The 24456-nt window shown below is 41.9% G+C and overlaps 1 protein-coding gene across 3 annotated transcripts; it reads right to left on the bottom strand.

The window, feature by feature from the left end:
- Positions 1-1993: 1993 nt before the first annotated feature.
- On the bottom strand, positions 1994-24456 carry ankrd50l (ankyrin repeat domain 50-like). Of its 3 annotated transcripts, none has more exons than XM_078262396.1 (4): positions 24244-24456; positions 17626-18420; positions 7125-7342; positions 1994-6751 (listed from the first exon to the last, which is right to left on the bottom strand). In XM_078262396.1, the coding sequence occupies exons 2-4, from the start codon at positions 18051-18053 to the stop codon at positions 3195-3197; spliced, it is 4203 nt and encodes a 1400-aa protein (XP_078118522.1). In that variant the 5' UTR covers positions 18054-18420; positions 24244-24456; the 3' UTR covers positions 1994-3194. The 3 variants fall into 3 exon arrangements, with proteins under 3 accessions (XP_078118522.1, XP_078118521.1, XP_078118523.1); XM_078262395.1 differs by lacking the exon at positions 24244-24456 and adding an exon at positions 18519-18727; XM_078262397.1 differs by lacking the exon at positions 24244-24456 and having other exon boundaries at positions 7125-7337; positions 17626-17741.

Below are 24456 nucleotides of genomic sequence, written 5' to 3' on the forward strand. Positions count from 1 at the left end.
TTTATATGCAGTAGTGTGATTGACCTTCAGATGGCAGATGCTCTTTAAAGTTGGGTTTCTGTAAATGGACGGAAACATACATTTACATTTTTGAAAGACACTGGACCACTTAGAAAATTATAGTTTAATGAAATGAATAAATAGATAACGAGTAATTACCAGTAGGAGGCAGTAATTCAACGCATAGGATGCAAACGGCCGTAAAACCATAAAGAAGAAGAAGAACCTTCGGATGGCTGCCACACACCACAAAGACGGGACACTGGGCTGTGAGATTATTTAGTTGGTTCTTCGTTAAAACTAGAGATGGTCCGATACCATTTTTTGCTTCCCGATACCTGAACTTGCGTATTGGCCGATACCGAGTACCGATCCAATACTAGTGTGTCATATTTTATTATGTTTTAAGAACTGTATACTATCCCTGTATGGATGTGATATTATTTCTATCTTTGTTGTCAGTCTGGCTCAGGTTAAACTCTTTGTGAAACATGAATGCCACAGAACTTTCTTTTATTATACAGTTTGACAGTCAGTTATAACGGAAAAAGAATATAAATAAACTACTTTAACATATTTTTTCTTTAGGGCTTTATTACGTGGTATCGGATCGGTGCATAAACTCCAGTACTTCCCGATACCGATAGCAGCGTTTTAGGCAGTATCGGAGCCGATACCGATATCGGAACATCTCTAGTTAAAACGTTGTGAGCAACGGGCTGTGCGCCTGCCAGTAGCCGGGCAGACAACGGCGCACGGTTGGTGGTTATAAAGTTGTGTTAAAAGTGTGAGTAGTCAGAATAAACACTGTTGCCTGTAAATTGTCTGTCATCTGTGCTGAGGGTATCTCACGGTGGCAGCGAATTCTGCTACAGTATGATTTCAAAGCACACTTATTTTTCCTAGTTGACCGTTCTGCCACAGCAAGCTGACATTTTCCAAACTAACCTAACACCCAAAAAACCCTGATGTATCACTGTCAGTCTTCACAAACACGACTGAGCAGCCAGTGTATCGAACAGATGCAGCGCTCTGACAACAGAAACATGTCAGTGACAACAGCTGTATTGTGTTTGCTGGGTATAGAGCGCCAAAGTCCCACCACACGTCTGGTTTAGCTTTTGTTCCATTATATCCATCTTCCTGTTTCCGTGGGGGTTTCTATCAGTATTCTAAGCTAAATGGGTATCTACTACAGTACTGGGTAAAAACTGTCAACTCCTTGTCAAAATGTTGGTTAAAAAATAATTGTCGGTACAATACTGTAGTGCAATGTTACAGTACAATTACTATAAAGTAACTGTTACTGTTCAGTAAGACAGAAGATACACATTTAGTTTTGAATAAGGACCCAAGAAACAAGCAACTGATGAAAGAATCCCTCTGAGTAAATGCATTGCATTACAAGTAGGAAAGAGTATAGCTAGAGGCTATAAAAAGGGGAGGCGTGGGCTTTCTATACTGAAACACAATATAAGTCTCATAAAAAGTTGGAGGAGACAAAAGAGATTTAACCTGCTGGTAATGAGTATATGACAAACTGTCGTTTTGAGAAGAGTTCGATCATCACACTCACGACACAATGCTACGATGCAGAAGGCCAAGGCTCTGTGTCTTCGGTCCAATGAAAGTATTAAACAAAGCTTTTCAGGTACTAGACTTCGTCATGGCAAATGTCAACAAAACGGCTTATAATGAAATCAAAATAGCTGATCACTTGAGTGTGTTTTTATAAAAATGTAGCTCCCAAAGTCGGAATAGCTCAAATGTTTCACAGATGTAACACATCACAAAAATGTAGGATTAATCACACTTGGGCCTGCCTGCAGAGCTCTCCGTTCTCCAGTTTCTAAACTATCCAAAAGTGCTTGGTTTTATACTCCCAGGTGGCGACCATCAGCCCACTAACAGACTTTCATCTCTGCATGATGCTACATCAGAAGCTTTCTGTGACATACAGTAGTAAAGTGCATGAAATAAAACATGACACACATTCACAAATTAAGCAGACAGGAAAGAGGTAGACATTTTTATGCCACCGTTTGCCACTTTAATGTATGAATGTAATTAAATATTAATCCAATGGAAAATGATAAAAGAACTCAACGTTTCCACACACAAGTTTTGGAATTGGCAATCCTCTCACATCCACCCTCAGTTTTTATGGTCACTTTCCTTCCTGTTTGCTCACAGACACACACTTAGCAAGCCAAGTTGGTTCAGTACACTTGACTGTCTTTTATGGTTTGTATCACAAACCCCACACTGGGTTAGGCTTTTGGTAGGCTTCCTTTTCTTGAAACTGTTTTTGGTTGTCAGCACTGGTCCTATGGGGGGCGGTGTGGACCAGTTTATAGTAAATATTAAAGGCGTCAATGAAGATCAAGGCCACAAGCTTAAAGCTCTTAAACAAGATTGTTTAGTGCTTAAACAAAGGGATATTTCCTTGCAAAAATAATAATTTAAAACATAACCCAACTAGACAGTTGTGTTCCAAAATAGAGTGTTAAATATGGTCCCTGTTGAAAATTAACAGTCATGCTTTACAGTACACTTTAAATGAATAAGCATGTCTGTTAGAGCTGTTAGAGCCCTGCTCAACACACACAACAGGCAACGGAAAAGCAGGAATGTAAGCTTTGATGTCATTCAGTTTGTTCTTCCTGTGGTTTTCTGAAGGGGGTGGAGAAAGAGATCACTTCCTATCTCTTGAGAACCCAGAACGTCTCAGTGAACTCAGTAAAAACGCCTTCTCTTTGAACTGCAAAAATATCCATCTCCACCGAAAACAAAGATGTCATTAGAATTTAAATGTCTGTGGATGCTTTAAATGTACTGTATGCCACTAGACACAACTATTTGTGTATTGGTACCACAAAATAGCCTGTAAATACCCACACTGGGGCAGCAATTTAGGATTATTTCAGATCAATTGATCTGTCAATTATTTTTTCAAAATAAAATTTTTTCTAAATCCTACAATATTAATTTGAAATGACATAAAACAAAGACAAGCAGCAAATCTTCACATTGGAGATGCTGAGACCAGAGAGTATTTGGCTTGATAAATTACTTTCTTTAAATGTACTGTTGATGAACCAATTGTTTTTCACAATAATCCAGTAATCTTAAAGTAAAAGGTTTGTAAAGAAAGTGTAACAATAGCTAACTTTAGTCACATACTGGAGCAGCAGTCACAGGGGTGTCTCTCTCTTGTATAAGGCTGCACTGGTGGGACCCTCAAACTGCAGTTTGATGGCCTGTTTCAGATTAAGCTGTGGGTCTGTGGTTGTCATAGCAACCATAACATCCTCTGGCAAGGCACTACAAGGTGGGACTGGGGAAAAACTGTAGCAGGCAGGTGACAAAATGTTCTTCTCAGGTTGAGAATCCCAAGCTTCCCCTTGAAGTTGGCTCTGTAGCCTATATGGGTAGCCCAAAGGAGGACTTTCTCTGTTTTTAGCACCTACTGCAGGGCTGTCCTGCCCTGGCATTATCCCAAGGGAAGCCATGACTGAGTGCCATTTACCACCAGCATAAGTAGTCCTGTCTGGTGTTATTAGGTTTGCGTTTTGTTTGTTCATTTTGTCATGATATTCAAGTCCAGACGACAAGCCTTTCTGAGGCAGTTCGCAGTTGTGCACCATGGCAGCGATTTTGCAAACAGTGGTAGGAGGGCTGCCCTTGGGATGCCTCTGGCTGCTTCCACGGAGGCTGCCCATGCCTGAGCTCCCTGGTGGGGGGAGGGTGGAGGGACGACTACGACTGCGGGGTAGTGAGTGCTGTTGGATCTGCTGAATGAAGCGGAGGCTGTCGGCTGGCACTGTCTGCACCGTGGCCAGTGAGTGGCAGGTAGATGAGGATTGGGAGCTCTGCGTAGAGTGGAATCGTTCTGCAGTGGAGCCGGGAGAAGATACTGAAGAGGAGGAGGTAGCAGCTGTGACTTCACCTCCATTACTCACAAAGATGCCCGAAGAGAGGATCTTGTTGGGTTTTGCAGGGGAGACAGTACTTGAGTTAGACAACAGGCCTACGTATGGCTTGGCTCCATAGCTCTCCAAGAGCCTGACAATGTTAAAGTGCCCATGTTTCCCAGCCACTTTGACTGGACTGCGGCCATATTTATCCATGTGATTGGGATTTGCACCTCTTTCCAGAAGCATTGCAACAATGTTTGCATGTCCCTCCTGGGCAGCGATGCTCAGAGCTGTTGCCTTCTGGTGACAAGCAAGGTCTATATTGACACCACTGCTGTCAAGGAGACGACATCCTACTTCAACATGTCCTGTCCAAGCCACTGAATGCATTGGTGGTCTCCCCTCTGTATCCTGTGCATTGGGGTTTGCCCCATGCTTTAACAGTAGGTCTACCATCTCCACACACCCCTGCCAGGAAGCCACATGAAGCGCTGTACGGCCCTCAGAGTCTCTGGACTCCAGGGGCACCCCACTCTTCTCTATGAGGAGAGTAGCCTTTTCAAGGCAATTCTCCAACACTAGGAGGTAGAGCAGAGGCCTTCCCTCTGCATCCCGGACATCAGTATCAGCCCCTCGCCTCATAAGCAGCTCTGCAACCTCAGAATGGCCCTCCAGTAGTGCGGCACTCAAGGCAGAATGTCCATCATACGCCCTGTGATCAATGGGAGAACGTCTGTCCAACAACAGCCTGACAGTGCTCCAGTGACCTTCCTGGGCAGCCAGTATAAGAGGGATGCGTCCTTCAATATCCATCTCTCCAACACGTGCCATGCTGCCTCGCTCTGTCAAAGCAGCACACACACCCCGATGGCCTTCACAGGCAGCAGCGTGCAGTGGAGTCCAGCCAAGGTCATCCTTGTGGTTCTCGTCCAGGCCTCGGTCCAGCAGGGCACGGACAACCTCAACGCTGCCTCTTGCTGCTGCAAGGCAGAGTGCTGTCCTGCCTTCACAATCAATGGCATCCACAGCTGCTCCCCAGAAAAGCAGCCGTGCCACTGTCTTCATGTGGCCCATTGCTGCAGCCGCCAGCAGGGGAGTAACAGCAGCTGCAGCAGGGACATTGCCATTAGGGCCAGCAGTCTCATCTACATCAGCCCCAGCTTCTAACAGAAGCTCAACTACATCGTCATGGCCCTCATAGGCTGCAAGAAGCAATGGTGTCATTCCATCATGGTCTCTATGTCCTGGATCTGCTCCACGCTCCAGCAACAGACTTGCTACCTCACCATAACCTTTGACCCCTGCTGCTGTAGGGACACAGAGGGCAGCGACTGACAAAGCAGTGCGCCCATCTCCATCAGCTAAGTTAACTTCTGCATTGTGGTCCAGCAATATCTCCACAGCTTCATGATGTCCCATATAGGCAGCAGCAATAAGCGGCGTGCGGCCCTTGCTGTCAGCTTTGTCAACCTGTGCCCCATAGTCCAGCAGGGTCAGGACAATTTCCTCATGCCCCCCCCAGGCAGCAGCTCTGAGAGCAGTCCGGCCCTCAGCGTCACATCCATCCACATCTGCTCCTGCATCTAGCAGAAGCCGGACAGCCTCGCTGTGTCCTCCCCAAGCTGCAGAGCGCAGTGCTGTCCAGCCTTCGTTGTCCAGATGCTCCATCATCCGCACTGCAGTTTCTGGCTCCTGGCTTTTGGTCCATTCCAGGAGCACAGACAACACTTTGACATGACCCTGCCTGGAAGCCAAAGTTAGTGGCGTTTGACCCTGTTGATCACTGATCAGTGGATCAGATCCGTGTGTCAGGAGAAGTTCAGCTACGTTTGCAGAACCCTCGTGGGCCGCACTGGCAAGCAAGGTCTTTCCATCTGTAGAAATAGGCTGGTTTACAGACATGCCACTGCCTAGCAGCTTCTTTACAGACACCTCCCTTTCAAACGCATCTCGTAAATTTGTTCCCTCTTCCCCTGTACAATGCACTCCAACCCTTTGGTCTGCATCTGGAAAAAAGGCTGCAGAGACGAGCCCACTCCTCGTTAACAATTGAAGGACTTCCTGACTGACCAGAACAGGAGGATGGCTTATGGATGTGGTGAGGGCACTACTGCCGCTAGGAGTAAGAGCAGGCACACCTGCCCACAGCATCCACAGGGCCAATAATGAGGGGTTATCTTTATGGTGACCTGAGCAAACTAAATGTGTGGCGAGCTGGCAAGTGTCCTCAATGTCCAGATGGGGTCCCTGCAAAGTCAGAGCCATGGCAAGCATGCTGTGACCTTCCGTTCTGCTACAGAGGTACTTCTGTGTGCAATACTTAACATCCGTCAACCACTCAGCAAAGCTGGCATGAAAAAGTAGTTTGGTGCCCCCAGGGCCATTGATCAGGAGAGGTGCAAGGGTTCGGAGCTTGTTGTGCAAGTCCTGGAGACTGAGCGGGGTGTCATGTGTCCAGGCTGCTATGAACAGCTGCTGGGGTGTGAGGGGCCTTGGGGCAGCCAAGAGGACATTGAGGAGAGGCCTGACATAGACAAAGAGCCCCCGGGGGAACAGTCTCTGGCATAACCACAGGTAGAGGCCATTGAGAGTCCCAGGGATGTCTCGGATCTCCCGGAGTCCGACAAGTGCACCTGCCACCCCATCCAGCACACGCTCAAGGAAGAGAAAGCAGCCGCCGCTCTTAATATGCAGCAGATTCAACATGTCAGCCGTGTCAGGAGTGAGCTGACGGCGAAGTGTTGCGTCTTCATCTAGCCGGCACAGGATGTACTGCTGCACATCACGGACTGGCGGGGGCTTGCGCAGATCATCCAGACAGAGTCTACGAAAACCTACAACACAGAAAGAGTGTAAGTTTGTTAACCCAATATAGTTTTGCGTATTTGTCTGGAATTTATCAGTCCAACATTGTGTTATTTGGGTTCTTCTAGTTTTCGTCTCAAAAAAAAATTTCACATAGTGTGTGCCTAGGTAGTACTTCTGAAAATTGTTTGCTTACCGTATGTCAGTCAATAATCATTAAAATGACTCGATCAATGGTATAAACAAAAAAACAACAGAAGAACTAACAGTGATTTCACTCCCCAATCAAGGCTGCCCAATATCTACCACATGCAAGCCTGAGGTAATTCATGTTTGGCCCCACTAACAAAATAACATCTTAAAGTGCAAAGTCCACAAAGATGAGTTATTCTTTCTTCTTACCTGAGAACATCTTAGACACAGCCTTGTTGTGGCGGCGGACAGAGCAGACGAGCAGCAGCCAGCTGGGCAGCAGGTGTTGATTGGGGGCCAGGAGCTGTGCAATGGAGCCGCTGTTCCCATTTCCTTCTCCTGCTCCATACCCTACATCCAGGGAGTCCACCAACACCATCAGAGTCTGGGTGGGAGGAGGAAGGTCCAACAGGGGTCCCAACACTGCTCTAAGGACATGTGACAAAGAGACAGACACACAAAGAAAGAAATTAAATTTAAGACGGCTATTTAACCTCTTAACGGTCACTGTATCGTGTACGGGACACCTTGTGGCTGTGGCGTCGCTATAACCTCCACATAAACAATTTTATAACTTTAAAGCATTAAATCTTCAAAATATACAGCCATGCGACACACCAATTGAAAGCGTAGACTCTCAGGATTCCATTAAGCCCACACACAAAGCATAAGATGATTTATAGCAGTTATACAACTGCTACAAAGTTATAGAAAATAAAACAATACAGCGTAAACAGCGCAGCTCGTGTCTAGTGCATCCATACCTTTTTCCTTGTCCCTTTAGCCACTGCGGGGATTTTTTACTCAAAACTTTTTTTTCTTAAATCCCCAAGAGTCCAAGGAAATGGAATATCCAAGCCATTATATCCAAAACGAGCTGTTCGCCTCACAATCTTGACGTTTCTGGCCGAATCACAACGGAAAATCGCTAAACTGCTTTTCATTTCCGTATTTGTATTGCTTCCTCGCGTCTCTCCTGAGCGTCCTACCAACTTGATGTGGGCGTCACTGTATTCTCTGACTTCTGAGGTTTCCATAGAGACCTGGTATAAGCCAATCGGTGCAGGTTTGCTTGTGATACACCAATGGAAAGCTGAGGACTCCTCTGACGCGATGAGAGCCCACGTGCAAACGATCAACATTTGCTCGGACCAGTTAGATTTAAATGCTATGAAACCCGTCTACATTTTTAGCCAATGAGCAGACAAGTCGATAGATACCAAATATGCCATTGAAATTTTAACCCTGTAATGGCTGGAGCTGTGTCAAAGCAAAAACAGGGCCTCCTATAAGCATGACACCTTGTGCAATGTATAATTACTTATTTCTATATATTTATGTATATAGTTATTTCAAGTATGTATATGATTGATGTGGGTGTGTTTGTGTATTTGAGAAGTGTTTTATTTTGTACTTTATTGGCTTTTTTCTTTGCACTTTTCAAATGGAAATCAGAAAAACGCTCAGACATATGTAGAAAAACATTCATATAAAATCAATTTTTGAGTCTTTTGGCTTCTGGATTTTTTCTGTAGTAAGCTGAGACGTGGCTATGACCTTGTGTTGTCTGTATCTCACTAGATGTGTTTACAGCAGTGTATTTTAGTAATTTTACAGATGTAGGACTTGGACAGAAATAAAAACCCTCCATTCTAGCCTCTGTAACTCTGTCAGTAAGGCCTAGAATCACCCTCACTTGTAACAAAAACTTGAGTGTTTCCTTTCCAATGATACAAGGCGCATCCCTGAGTGTCAAAGTATATGGGAACTGTACCACTTTTAATTTGGGTATGTCGTAGACCAAAAAGCTTGAAAATGCAGCCGTTTGTTAAGAGGTTAAAAAAAATGCAGGAGTTGTGGGCAGATGAGGGAGTTTAAAGTAACAGTGTGAGCATTTTCTTTTATATTGACTGCAGTGTAATTACTTCACAGCAACACAGCAGGTCAAACGTTTTAAATATAAAGCCAGTGACATTAAATGAGATCACTCAATCACTATGCAGGCAGCTATTTTGCCATAACTACTTGAGGCAACTCCACTTTGTTTTTGCTTTTGCTTTCTATTTCACTCATTTTAGAAATAATCTTACCATACCTCTCAGATTTGAGACACAGTCAATTCAAATCATTTCAATGTAAACAACTGACATGTCAGTCAAACCAACATCACAACAGACGACCAAAGCAAAATGTTTCTAACAGCGACATAAGCCGGCATTGTGACTCAAATTTGGCATCCTTCTAACCTTTTACTCTGTGTAAAACTGTGTAATATTGAGATTTACCTCAAACCACCCAGCTGTGATTAGGGAACACAAATAGAAAATGTATCTTCTACTGTGATTAAACACTGGAATTAAAAACAATGAAACAATGCTGGCAAAAACCAAAAAAACCAAAATCACAGTGTAACTTTACGGTGCACAGTCAGCACCCACACCCTGCTGTGATCTGATGCTGACTCAGGTTAGGAACTTCTGAAAAATGCTGCTCCACCCTATGCCCACTCGCACACGCGCGCACGCAACTACACACACACGGGTTAGTGTGTGTACACAGGTTATAAACACACACAATCCTAACATACCCAGGCATACTTGTAATGTACCTCTCGTTTTGAAGTACTTCCACTGACTATATTCATTTTAGGACCTTTAAAAACACCCCAAAATGGTCCACAAACCATGACACATTAAAAACAATGTCTTTAAAAAAACAAAAAAACATGTCTTGAATGAAGACCTGAACCCAGTGTGGGAGCACAGAGATCAAAGGTTTTTTGGACCTCCATGCTATTATTCCTGAATCTAGACAGACCTGAGGCAAGTTCATCTGAGGAGAATGAAATCCTGCAGTCATCACGATGTACTGTATAGCGCTGTTAGAGCATGAAAACTTCATGATGAAAGTGCAAGTTGTATGAGGGAAGTGGAGGCGCTTCCAGATGAATACTGTGGCTGCAGTAAAAATATGCATAAGACAAAGACACACAAATATCTTCTGACTACCTATGATAATGTTATGGCAACTGTACAGTAATAGTAGTTATAATAGGAACCCATGTTCGCCCTGTCCTAACAAAGCCAAACAGTTTCAGACCTGTATTTAAACTGGGCCAGGTGAGGGTTGTAAAGGAGTAGTTACAGGATTACTGACATCTTCAGACATCATCAACCATAAATAGCGGCATACTGAATCTCCATTGTATACATTTCAGAAACCACATTAAATAACCTGAATGCATTTTTACCAGGCCTAGTTTCATTCTGTGTTCCGCATAGCAGAAATTTGTGCAGAACTAACATACTGACAGCGGTCTTGTTTCAAAGGTGACACACAATGATTAACCTGTGACAGCAGTCTGGTATGAATGGGTCACACAGAGGCTAAACTTAATTATCAATTATCCTGCAACAAACACAGGGTGTATGTTTGTGCGTGTGCTGTCATTAGTGTTAATGTCTATATTTAGAAATGAGCAGAAGGTCCAGTCACCTTTAGTCACCAAGCAGGGTTTTTTTTTTTAAACCTGATTTTACGAAAACCTAGAGAAACCTTTTATCTTTTCAGCGTGTTTTTCCAGTGCCTAATAATAACAAAGTAAGCAATCTTTCCAATCTTGTAAAAGCAGACTATGCTGCTACCAGGAAGGAAACAGCTCCAGCAGTGTTTATAAAACACCATGGAGAGATCATTTAACCTATAAACAGAGCCGTTATGGCAGAGATGCATGACAATTTCAGTTTACTCTGGCAAGCACAGAAGCTTGGTGAATTAATCAGAAGCAGAAGCCTGTGAAGTTGAATAAGTAACTAAAAGCAGGGTCATTAGCTGAACGTGTTGAGGTCAACAACAAAGTAGCAGGCTCAGATATAGCACATGCGTAGGGAGTGGGGGGTGAAAATTTAACATCACAGAAATTAGTCATCCATAACAATTAGACTTTGGCAAATGATGCATCAAAAATTCCGCCCTGTTTAAGCTACCGTCATGAAATTGTGCATTACTACATGCACCATTTATGATTCTTAAAAACACAAATTAACTATTAGCTCTCCCATTAAAACGTCCATAAATTATTACACTTGTCCTCACTTGGACATTTTAACTAGCATTGTTTATTGGTGTATATTGGTTCAGGCTTTAGCCCAGGAAAGGATCCAGCAGTGGTGATAAGCCACCCGCATCCTGACATGTCTCAACCCATTATAAATAATTTAGAAGAAACCAGCCTAAACAGTAATGAGACAAATATATGGCATTTGCTGTGTGGAATAGCACGTCTCATTTTCCCCTGAAGGAAATAATTTCATTTTTTATGATGTTAGTTGAGGCTAAGTCTTTCAGGCAAGGTGCCCTGCCTCTGCTATGAAAAAAAAAACCAGCAGTAATCCCTGTAGTTATTTTATACTTGCAGCAAAAACCTCTTCAGGGCTGCGACTAAAGCTTATTTAAGTAGCAAATCCTAAAATTTGAGAGGCAGGAAGCAGAATGTTTGGCATTTTGGTTGATTTGCTGCGGGGGAGAGAAAGAACATTTACGTTAAGTACATTAAGTACTGTACTTAAAGTACTTAAGTTTTTGAGGTACTTGTACTCTACTGCTGCTTTCTACTTCTACTTTTTGTACTTTAAGTATATTTTGATTTGAATACTTTTGTACTTTTACTAAAGTAAGATTTTATATGCATGACTTCTACTTGTAACAGGGTATTTCTACATTGTAGTATTGCTACTTTTACTTAAGAAAAGATCTGAGATCTTCCACCATTATTGATTTGGCTTCATACAACACATTAAAATTAGCTGTTAAATGTGTTTTTGATTAATTACTGGTTTCAATACTAAACCTAATGTGCTGTATGAGAAATGCAACAATATACGTGAACAATAAAGGCCACACCAAGAAAACGTCTTTAGTCAGAGAGGTTCACATCAATCTTGCAAGATATTACAGACCAAGCCTTAATGTGTCAATCATATCATTACATTAAGACATTGCCCCACGTGGTAGCCTTGACTTTTATCATTGAGCATATCCTGCAATTAAAAGCAGATTCAAACTCTGCCCTGTTTGACGGCTACATCTGGGTTACAACAAGCTTATCATAACTCTGTTTGCTTGAGTCATCTGATTAAAGAGACACTCCCTCACCGGGCACACGTTCAGGGCTGCTGTGGAGGAAGTGTAATGAACCTTTTATTGCTGCTTAAGGTGTACCGCTCCATTCAGCCCACATAGTCCTGGACACAGGTCTGTGGGTGACCTTTGACCCTGAGCTTTAATTCAACTTGTAGAGGTTGGCATGTCACAATCAAACCATGTTTCCTCACATCCAAACATATCATTCCAGTACATCACTTCACTGGCTATCTAAAGCTGCTCACAGGCTACAATCAGATCAGAGCTCTCAGGCCATCAGGTGGTGGTTTTCTAACTGAACCTAGAGTAAGATTCAGATTGGTTGAGGGGGCTTGGTCCTGTTCTCTGGAACAAACTGCCTGATGACCACACTGAATAGCAACACATATTTTCAGGCTTTTTGACTATGCTAGTTATTGTACTATACTTTATGTCTGTGCAAGTCTGTAGTTTTTTTGTGGAGTTAGGTTTTTTTTTTTCCTCCCTTTCTTATCTAGTTATTGTTCCCTTTTCTTGTAGCTTATATAATATATTATTCTGCACGTTACCTGTTGCTGCATCCATTTGAATATAAAACATTCACTTTGCTGGTAATGAAATGTACAGTACAATACAGTACATAATCACATTGGGTTGCCTTGCTACTGAGCTGAGTTCAGGAGCAAAGATTAGTTAGAAAACTGGGCTTTATTTTTTTCACATTAAGGGATGACCCAATTGGCGGTAAAAACTCCTTTTGTAGCAACACTACACTGGTAACTAAAGTGCCTTGGGCAAAATAGGCAGCAATAACAATGCAATACAGACTACTGATGTAAAAAAACTTTAAGAAAATATCACAACTTCAGAATCAAACATAAGAGTTTGTGGTTTAAAAGCAGAGTGGGCCACCCCAGGATAATATGATAGTAGCTAAGAGATGTTGCCATGATTAAAAAACTAACTGTAAAGCAAACCATCTGTATAATTAATGTAAATATATATTGTCTATATATATATAAATATGAAAGAGGATAAGGTAACCATGGTAACATTTATATTTGCATATTGTCAGCATGTGAGGGCGAGGATTTTTCCTGATTTATTAGACACAGAAAAGCAGTTAATTGTGCTCGTGTTCTACTCTGTGTGTTTTGGCAGCTCCTAAGTGAACGAATAACATTACAACATTCAAACACGTTTTTGTCCTGTTTCTACCTGTTCGTCATTAAGTATGTCATGTAAAGTCCAGAAGCAGTCTCCACTAATAGTGCTCATAATCAGCTTTTTCTCATGAGCTCTTTGAGACACTAAGAGTGGTAAATCCCACTAAACCAAAGCATTTCCAGTAATTGAGTGACCTGTCCATACGAGGATATGTTTACTCTTCCTGCAGTGGTGAAATGTAACTAAGTAGATTAGGTACAATTTACTTAAGTATTTCCATTCTAAGCTACTTAATACTTTTTACTCCACTTTATGTCTTTGACACATTTAGTACCAGTTACTTCTTACATAAAACATGATATGATTATACGATATGATACGTACTATACTACTAATCTACCCGGTAGTATACAAAGTATCTAAATTGCTAAAATCTTGGCTCCACATTGACAAACAGCATTAATATGAATATAATGTTCTAAAAACAATATGACACTGTGAAAGGAGCCATTCTGCATAATGAGTACTTTTTTTAAAACTATTCTATACCATGGTATTTCTCCTTTTACTCAAATAAAGGGTCTGAGTACTTCTTCCACCACTGTCCTCTTGGTACGTTTGTAATAAGATAGTGTGAACATGAAATGAACAAGATCTAAGAGGCAACAGTTGATCATTTCTTCCTGGGCCAAGTGAACCGAACTACATGTGTGAAACCGACCTAAAACTGTCAAACAATAACACATCCAGTTGTTACTGCAGCTATGATTCACAGAAAAAAGACCAACTTTTTGAACTTTAAATCTAAATGTTAAAAGGTTTCAGTCAGAGGGAGCAACACCACATAAAAGAGTTAGTTTTTTTTCCGATTGAGTGGGCACAACTGGAGCCACATGTGCAACTATCTACAGTCTGCACAGCAGCAGTTCATGTGGACCAAACTCTAGTTCCTTTTTCATTGCTTGACCACAGTTTACAAAACTCTACACACTTATCCCATGGCTTTAACCACAACCTGCACAACACTGTGGACTTACAGCACTTTGTTCAAATGCTAACACACTGCTGTCAAAACGGTTAAAAAAGAATGGATTTCAGCCTGGTGCATTTCAAACACTGCTGATTGCAATTTCAGCTATAAGCCTAAGCAGGTGTCTTGTTTTAGACTTGACAGTGAACACATACTGTATGTATGTATGTATGTATGTATATATATCTCAGAAAGACATTTTTTGGAAATAAAGAAACACCAAATAAGAACAAAACAGTTATACACTGTAACGTTTGAGAGAAACAGTGAACAGGTAAAATGCAAAGATACCAATACAGTACATCCAGGTAAGATGAAAAATGTGAAAAACACTACCTTTACCACAGTAAACCTGCACACTTACTGTTTTTCAGAAAGTAATGGAGGTGGAAGCAATGGAAACACAACATCCTTTCGTATTTATAGATGATGCAGGTGCATGGCAACAGGACATCCAGTACTATATGTTGATGGCCTGATGCTGGAGAGAGGCAGGATTAGCCCCACTATTCTTTGTTACTATTACATACAGTACTTAGTTTTTTACCAGTAATTACGTAAATGCCTAGACAAAGTAAAAAGATATACCTATTGAAGCAAACTGTTGATTTCCATTACTTCTTGTTTACCAAAAACACTGGTATGTTATAATAAATTTTTAAAAAAATTCACTCTTTTCTAGAAAAGAATCTTCAAGAAAATTTTGATTAGTGTAAAGTCACTCAAATTATTTAAACTGTAAAGATGAAAAGTTTCTAATTTCTGTATTGGTGTTTGATGCTAGTGTTTTTACTCTCAGTGTGTTCTGAGTGATGGTGTGTGTTGTCTTGATGACAATGTTCAAAAGTTGTTTTAGTCGTGTGAGAGAAAACTCAATTTACCATGCAGAGGGTGAGGAGCAGTTAACCATAGTCCTCATAAATCCACCAGAGTTTAAAATTCCAACACAAAGAAAGCAGAAGGAAACGGACATCAGCTGAAAAGACAATCCCGGAATTGGAACGTTGTGGATATAGACTATAGCTCAGGTGACTGTTAGTAGACTGTGGTTAGAGTTTTGCACATTCTTCAGTTATGACCAGTGTCATTTAGCAATCAAAACAAACTGTAATGACCAGTTGCCTCAAGGCATACATCCTATGTACTGTATGACCTTTAACTGCCAACTGAAGCCCATGTTTCAACAGTTTGTCAACGGCTGTTCTCACATGGCAATGTTTCGCTTGCAGCCACTTTCTCTCACAAGAGCTCCAAACACAAACAGTGTCTGGCTGTGAGCCAGTCTGAGGGGAATGAGGAATCCAGCTCGGTACTTCACACCAGAGGTAAGCAAACACAGGAGGAGCGTGAAAGGGCTCAGACTCATTGCAGAGCAAACACACCGAGAGAGAGTGAAAAAGTCCTGGAGAGGATGGTGACCTCGCTGACTGGTGCTGAGACGGTCACTGGGGTACTAGAGGCATTTTTCACCTCTTTGTTCTTTTTTTCTCCTCTCTGAAAGGAAGTTGTGTCGTAAATAATACTGTAGCATTCATTCACACTGGAGGCCCATTGTGTGTGCTGTGAATGGGCTGCATTATGAGAGAAGAAATAAATATAAGACGAAGAAGAATAGCTGCTGCCGTCTTTTTCCTGTGACTGTCGTGGCCTCTCTTTGCTTCAGTTATGGCCTCTTTTTATTTTTATTTTTTTACATTTACAGGCTTTGCAACTCTTTTTGTCTGCTGACAGTCTAAACACCTGCAGGGAATCACCTCTGTTTATACAAGAATAGGTGCAAAGTTAAAGCTTTCATGGATCTTTTTCTCACAATGTGAGCAGGAGCTGCTGCTGTGTTTGACACTCAATCAAACATTTTTCTAGGCTGAGTGGGGAGCTTTTTATAGGTTTTATTATAGTGTTGCTGCCATTGGAGTGAGGGCTGATAATCCAATATCATTATTAATCAACTTGCAGTGGAATCCGAATCTTATGATATCATACGCTTGTCCAATGTAGTGATGCTAGGCAAGGAGGTTGCCTAGCAAGGTTTCTTTCTCTTTCTTTCTTTCTTTCTTTCTTTCTTTTGAGCATCAATTGGATTGATTTTGCATACACATTCTATAATGTGTAGCTCAAATCAAATAACCCTAACACTAATACAGATTATACAGATATTATCAAGAGATACCAACCCCGGTATAAAGAATAAGGCAAAATCTCGGGACAGTGGAAATGACTTCACGTAAACATACACACTTTCCAAGTGGCGTGTTATCTGTATGCATTTTGAATCTGTGGCGTGTTATCGGGAGGCTACGTGTTATCGCGAGGCTACGGTTGGGTTTAGGAAACATCACACGCGGGTTGGGTTTAGGAAAAGAACAAACGTGGAAAGGAAACGTGACACGTGGGACACGATCCCCGGTCTCCTGGGTGAAAGTCCTGTGTTTTACCCAGCCACCATCCCGATCAACCTCCCTACGCGGACTTTCGCCCTTTCATAATACTCGCTACGGCGTCAATTCACACGTAATCGCAGTAGCTAATGTAAGTCAATGGAGGCCAAACGGCGTTGATAAACACGCTAAAAAGCGAGTATGCGTCTTGATAACACGCCATAAATGGCATACGAATTGGCGTGTCATACATACGCCACTTCATGAGATTAGTCTGTGGAAAACTGATTTAGTTTCATGGTATATACACTGTCATAATACCCAACCCTACTGATCATGGAAAAAATATTCTTTGTGTCATACTGATTTCAAATCAGCCAGCCATAGTTTTTACTGTTGCAATAGGCTACAAATCAAATTCACATTTTCCATGCTGAGTAGCATTAAGATAATCAAGCAAGCTTTTATGTTACAAAACAATAAATGGGTCCTTAATGTGTCTATGATCTTAAATCTAAGCTTGTCTGGTTGACAACTAGGTTACGTTCTCATGACCACGGTTATCACGTTTAAAATGACTACAAACGAATGTTTTTGGTCACCACAATCAAATGTTGGAACTGACCATTTACAAAACAAAAAGGAACTGGTGGCACAGGTTTTCACCGTGTTGTTTTCACCAATGAACCACTTGTTTCCCCGTTTGACACGCGTCAGATGCAACTTTGTTCAGCTGCTCCTGCTTTCATCAACAATAATCACCATTTACAGAATGAGATACCACACATACATTTTGCTGTGTGGAGCTGGGAATGAGCGTTCCTGTTGAACATGCACACACATGCCAAGCTCCTGCATGAGTTTCAGGCTTGCTACCTTCGGTTATCTTTTCTCTCAACCTTGTAATCTCCCTCAAATTGGCTTCAATAAAGAATAAACCTCTTCGGATCAAGTATGTGACTGTCGCATCAAAACATTTCTAAAGTAAAAGTCTGAAAACCAATGTGATACAAACCTCTTGAAGGTATCATCAGGGTCTCTTTGACAGGTGAGAGGCTCCAGAGAAGCGGATACAGACGGGCTGTTGAGGATCTTTTCGTACCCAGGAGAGAGGAGGGGTGAGGCCCTCAGCTGCTCCACCAGGCCCAGGACGAACCTCCACAGCACCGTACTCCTCTGGTCCTCCCTCTGGCAGAAGTGGGAGGCCAGGCAGCGCGGTGCCAGCCCGACTGCCAGGCCTGCCTTCGAGGTGGGCCACACCACCTCAGTGCACAGAGCGGTCTTCCCGGCGCCGGGGCCCCCCATCACCAGCAGCCCTGCCGGTTGCCCCGGCACAGAGCGGCTGTCCAGGCAGCACCGCAGCTTGTCCAGGGCCCATTCCCGGCAGTAGAAACGTCGGCCCTGGAGCAAGCTGGAGCTGCTGCCAAATCCACTGCTACTCATTTGTTCCTGGGGGTTTGACTTCCAGGCAACAACTCACTGCTCTGAACTCCACATTCTACCATGCTCCTCCAGTAATTGTACTCTGACTTTTAGGTTGAGCTGCAGCTGTTAACACCTCTGTTTTGAGACAGCTCTGGGTATTTCCTGACACAGAGTTCCTGAAAGTGTTGTATCAGGTGATTATTATCAGTGGCTGTCCATAAGGCTGACAAGCAGAGGAGTCAGAGAAAGGTTAAGTCAGCTAATGGTTCACCTCTTCATTTTCTTTATTCCGATTTGTCATGATCCGTTTTGTTTGAAACGCTACAGCCAAGAAGAGGATCCATGGTTACCATCGTTCATCGTGCCTCTCCTGGAGATCGTGAAGCTGTTCAGTCAAAAATCAGAAAGAGGGAAAAGGAATGAGTCAAGAGGAACTGACAGCATGTTTTTCACAGATCTAATGAAACAGTATCTCGCCCCTACCCTGACTGAATGTTCCTTCATCTTCCAATTACAGCTACAGTCTTCCCTCCTCTCAGTTTCTGTCCCGCTTCTTTTAAGACTTCGAGCATCGATCCCAAACTGCAGCTTTAGCATGAAATGTCATTTTCCTTTCTCACGCCTTCAGCTCTTTACAACCCTTGGTTGCTACTTCACACCTCCCTCTCTCCATCTATCTGTCTCTCATGCTCTCCGGTTTTTCCTGTTTTGTTTTTTTTGTCTCCTCCCTCCCTTGGTGTTTCTCGGCATGTCAAGACATGCACAGGAGAGCAGAGAGAGGGGAGGTGAGAGGGAGGACTCATGTAGCTGTGAGCGACTCAACAGTTGACAGGTGGGAGGGGTTACCTGGGATCAAGGTTCAGTTGCAGGGCAATATTACACCTCGAGCTTTAGTTTGAGGTGATTTATCCATGTAAAGTCACATCATGCCGTTGAAGATTTGTTCCATGAAATTTGCTTTTTAATCTTCTGAGGTGCTGTTGTCATCACAGCATGACTCTTGAAATGAATTTGATTTCACTCTTATCGTTAAGAATAGAGCTGAAAACAACTAATTACATCAACAAAGACTTAATTTAGACACTTTGGAAAATGTATGAATCGTTTATCAAGCAAAAAGAAGAAAAAAATTCCACAGTTTCAGCTTTTTAAAATGTAGGGACTTGTTTTATATCATTGTTAACTGACTGTGTTTTAGATTTGGGCGGTTGGTCCGAAAAAACAAGCGATTTAAAAATGTCATATTGGACGAATATATTGGAGCATTTTATAGACTAAATGAAAAAATATATAATCAACTGATTCATCAATAATATTAAAATAATTTGTTAATAAGTTAATGCATTTTAAGTTGATCTGCATCACTTTCAATGAAGGGGTTTTGTGGCAGTTTGGTTTTGCCCACCCTAGTGATTTTAAAATGATACTCAATTTGAAGCTTTTTTTTTTTATATATATTTTATTAGGGCCCGAGCGCGAAGGCCCTATTGGAACTGAAGGAATTATTATTATTATTATTTTCCCGGCAAATTAATTGCCTTTTTAAGGGGCTTAACATATTCAAAAACTCACTATAATTGGCGGTCGCATCAAGTCAGGTGAAAATGTACGTATTTTGAGGGTTTCGGGAATAGGCGCACAAAAATGGCTCGCTAGCGCTCCCTACAAAGTTAAAAAAATTGAGCCCCTGCAGTACGTTTAACGTAGACTCACGAAACTTGGTATACATGTCGCATGTCAAGACGTACAAGAAACGTCATTGGATCCATACCCTAAACCCAACAGGAAGTCCGCCATTTTGAATTTAAAGTTCGAAATTAGTGCAATTTTGGCCATTTCCACGTGTCGTACTTTAACCAACTCCTCCTAGAGATTTCATCCGATCAACTTCAAATTTGGTCTGTACCATCTTAAGACCTTATAGATGAAAAGTTGTTAAAAGAAAAACTTTTCGTCATAGGGCGTGGCCGTGGCCGTGGCGGGGTGGCCATTTTGTGCGTTTCGCCATCAAAACAGGAAGTGGGTGTAACTTGAGTGTACATTGTCCAATTGGCTCAAAACCTTTCAGGATTCATAAGAGTCCAACCCTGAGGACAAATAAAGGCGGATATTTACTTAAAGTCATAGCGCCCCTAGTGGCAACAGGAAGTAGGCTTACAAGTCAAGGTGCTATACTAGGTCCTCCTAGAGATTTCATCCGGCGGACTTCAAATTTGGTCTGTACCATCTCAACACCTTGAAGATGAAAAGTTATTAAAAGAAAAACTTTTCGTCAAACGGTGTGGGTGTGGCGGCCATTTTGAGTGTTTAGCGATGAACAAAGAAATTGTTGTAACTTGAGTGTACGTTGTCGTATCTGCCCAAAATTTCTCATGATTGACAAGGGTCCAGGTCTGAGGACATCTACAGGCCAATATTTACTTTTGGTCATAGCGCCCCACGCTGGCAACAGGAAATGCGCCTTATATGACAAACATCATCCGATTTACATGAAACTTATGTGTGGTCGACATGCGATACTGAGCCGCCCCCTATAATTTAACCACGCCCACTGACTCCGGCCACGCCCCCTTTCATAACATTTGAACCGTTTAAGGTAGACCCTTGTGTGAGGTATCGTTGAACTTAGCAGAGACTTTTTTCAGTGGTCATGATTTGCCCCGCCCCCTATGATTTAGCTACGCCCCCTTTCATAACTGGTGACCCATTTAAGGTAGAGTCTTGTGTGAGGTGTCATTGAACTCAGCAGAGTTCAGTCTTCATTTGGGTAAGCCACGCCCCCTTTCATAACATTTTAACCGTTTAAGGTAGACCCTTGTGTGAGGTATCATTGAACTCAGCAGATAGTTCCTTATTCATTTATGATGGTTTGTTCTGCCCCCCTATGCTTAAGCCACGCCCCCTTTCATAACTGGTGACCCATTTAAGGTAGAGTCACGAGTTATGTGAGGTAAAAAATGAACTCAGCAGAGACTTTTTTAATTGGTAAATGTTTGCCCCAACGTGCACAGAGGAGCGAGGGCCTGTCCATCGCTGCTTGCAGCTTTAATTATTATTTGAAATCCTTGTTTTTTTAGCCTTAATTTGATGTTTACATATATTTCCTAAAACTGTTCTCAATTTTCCTTCCAACTATTAAAAATCTAGAGGTTTTCAAACTGATAAAAAGCTAACTTAGCCATATTGCCATTTTATATTAAAATGCACCTGAAGTCAATAAAATTTGGACCTTCTGCTGCCGTCAGTCTGAAGACTTGCAGCATAAAGAGTTACTGTATAGACATGAAATAGTTGGTGAAAAAAATGCTGTAATTTAATTGTAATTGTCTGGTTTTACAAGCTGCCACATTTCTTCCCACTGTATAATCAGCTGTGAGCAATTTCCACTATGCATTCATTTTACTCCACAATGTGTCCATCAACAGCACACTCAATATTCGATCAATTTTATACTGCATGTTACCACTTGATTAAGTGAATGTAAAAAGCCATACATGAATCCAGCTGAGGAATGTCGATGGCTTATGTAACAAAGCTAACATGGTAAGTGCTTTGCATTTCAAGTCAATGACTAATTAAACATTAGTTGCACTAAACTGAATTTGCCAGATTATAAATGTGATTAAACACTTGAGAGAATTAAGCAGAAAAAAAAAACTCACTGGTGTGCAGGTCATCTGAAATTTGATAGCCTGGTGACAGTATGATTCAGATAACCAATTGGAAGCATATCCTCCTAAAGGTGGATGACATATGTCGTACACTTACAACATCTGCTGACAAGTGCCAAATACTGAAAACTAACTGGAAAATGAAGAGATGTGTTGTTTTAGCAGGACACTGAAGACTGACACCAAGCAGTGAAGTTGTCTACATTCTTGTCATTGCTTGTGGTATTTACAAAGCACTCTAAACTTGGCGTGTAGCCTGTAAAGACGCTGGTGCAGCAACCAAAGCCTGGAGCAGCATCTTTATAGCACATCACAGACATGCTGTCTATGCAGCATTCAAGTCAATTTAATTTATATAGCCCAAACAGGCCATAGACCCTAATTAGGAGGCATGACTTATTTAACTGTATCCTATTTAATTTAACTGTGGTAGTTGTAAGACACTGCTTCCTGGTCTGTACAGCACAAATGTGTCTGAATTTAACAAATAGTCAACTGTTCAGTGGAAAACGACTTACTTAGACATGTACAAGTGCCCGTTTTTATTTAAGTCTGACTTCAGGTGGAATTCATTTTGAATGCAATGATGTATCGCTTCATCTAATGATCTCTACTTTCATTCTTTCATATAAGTTTGCACCCATGCCGATGACATTCACTACACTAACAAACAAGGCCGCGCCCTCTTAGGAGACAGGAAGTGTGTACCGTTTTATACCATTTGGGCAGCATAATTGTTAACAGGCTTTGGTCCCGGAAAAGAAATAGTCTGGCACGTGGCCTACACTTCAGTTTTTGCATGGATTGAACAAACAAGATATAGCGTAGGGCTGCACGATATTTGTTTCATCGTCTACATCGCGATGTGCGCATGCGCGATAGTAACATCGCAGAACTTCTGTAAAAAAGTCAACTTTCACCGTTCTCCTTTTCCATGATTGTTACCGGCCGGCCCTTCCCCTTTAAGACAGGTGGTCATGTGACGTAACGTTAGTCCGATGTGGGTGTGTTTGTGTGTGTGTGTGTGTGTGTGTGTGTGTGTGTGTGGGGGGGAGGTACTAGAAAAGTATCGTAAGCGGCAGCTGCCGCTGACACAGTGATGCACATGCTGTTCCATGGGAAGTAAAGCTACAGTAGTCAGTCAGTGATTTATGTTCGCTGCAAAGACAAACTAAATCACCTGATTAATGCAACGTCATCACGACATATCCCAACTAACGTTATGGTTCGGAACTGCGACGCTGGAAACGTAACACTAATCTACAACAGCAGTCTGTTTCTGTCTGATATAACGTAATTTACACTAATTGAAGTGCTCTTGGATACACAGTTTGTTGCAAGAGTGTGACATGTAGGCTCTGCATGCACGGCAAACCAACAATCATGATCAATTTTAATCAATTTATCAAACAACCAAACCATTTTTTCATATCGCAATATATATCGCAGGGGGAAAAAATATCGCAATGTAAGTTTTTTCCAATATCGTGCAGGCCTAATATAGCGTGTTAGCTAGTCAGCTTTAGGTGTTGGTAGGTAAATTTTATTACCTCTGGACGGATCCAGGCTAGCTGTTTCCCCCTGTTTTCAGTCTTTATGCTAAGCTAAGCTAACAAGCTGCAGGCTCCAGCTTCGTATTTATTGTAGTTATGTTGGTCTTATTAAGCATGGACCTAGAGCAAAAATAAGCAATTAGCCTAGCTTAGCATAATGACTGGAAACAGCTAGCTTGACTATATCCAAAGTTGAAAACAAATACACCTACCAGCTCTAAAGTTCACTAACAAACAACCTGTACCACATTGTGTTCCTTCCACAAACAAACACATCTAAAAATGACAATTTGTGGGTTTAAGGCAGAGTTGCTTTTTGCTAAGAAATAGCCTAGCATTTATGGCTAAACAGAAAGCAGGAATCAAATGATGTTGCCAGGCAACCAGCGGAGATGTTGCAGCACAAAATGCCACCTAAAAACCAAAAATCAAAAAATGTTGAACAATTCCTTTAATTTACGTTGTAAATTAAGTTGTTATAGGCTATTGCATATTTTTTGCATGTTTTAAAGGGATTTTTTTTTTTAGGATGAATTGGGTCTGTTTAAAAAAAAATAAAAAAATGATAAACAGATTTGTACTTGTACGTGCTTTTCAACATACCATTTCTGCTTATGTGCCCCAAATGTGGCATTTAGGCTACTGTAGGCTAGCTACAGCCAATCAGCTCCCTCATAGTCACATTTGTCTCGCTTTTAGGCTCTACAGGTGATCCTCCACCTGCTGCTTCTCCACGAACAATGAGATGATATTCCCTACAAGCGTAGCCTACTATAAAACCATAATCTAGCTACGTGCTAATGTGTGTTTTAACAACTGACCTCATTAATCAGGCGCGGTGGTCGACGCCATTGTAAACAACATCACAAAACGCTGCCAAAAATACTTTGCCAGTTTGTGTCCGACAAAAGTCGCTAAAGTCAGAAATGCTGTTCATTTCCAACTAAAAAATACCGCGACTGAGCTTTAAAATGATGATCTTACCTGACAGACACGCTCCATCTCCGTCTCCCTCCTTACCGACAAACCAGCACTTTACCGGCGGATTTTAATCACATGTAGACTATCCACTCCCACAATCCTCCACACCATCACAGTAAAGGTGAAGTGATTGTCATTTCTGGTATGGATGTCCCATATATTTCAAAGACGTCAAGTGGTTTTCTCTCATTCCGTCTCTCAGGGGGGCTGCTCTCT

The sequence above is a fragment of the Sander vitreus genome, chromosome 11 (assembly GCF_031162955.1).
Source record: "Sander vitreus isolate 19-12246 chromosome 11, sanVit1, whole genome shotgun sequence".
NCBI lineage: Eukaryota > Metazoa > Chordata > Actinopteri > Perciformes > Percidae > Sander > Sander vitreus.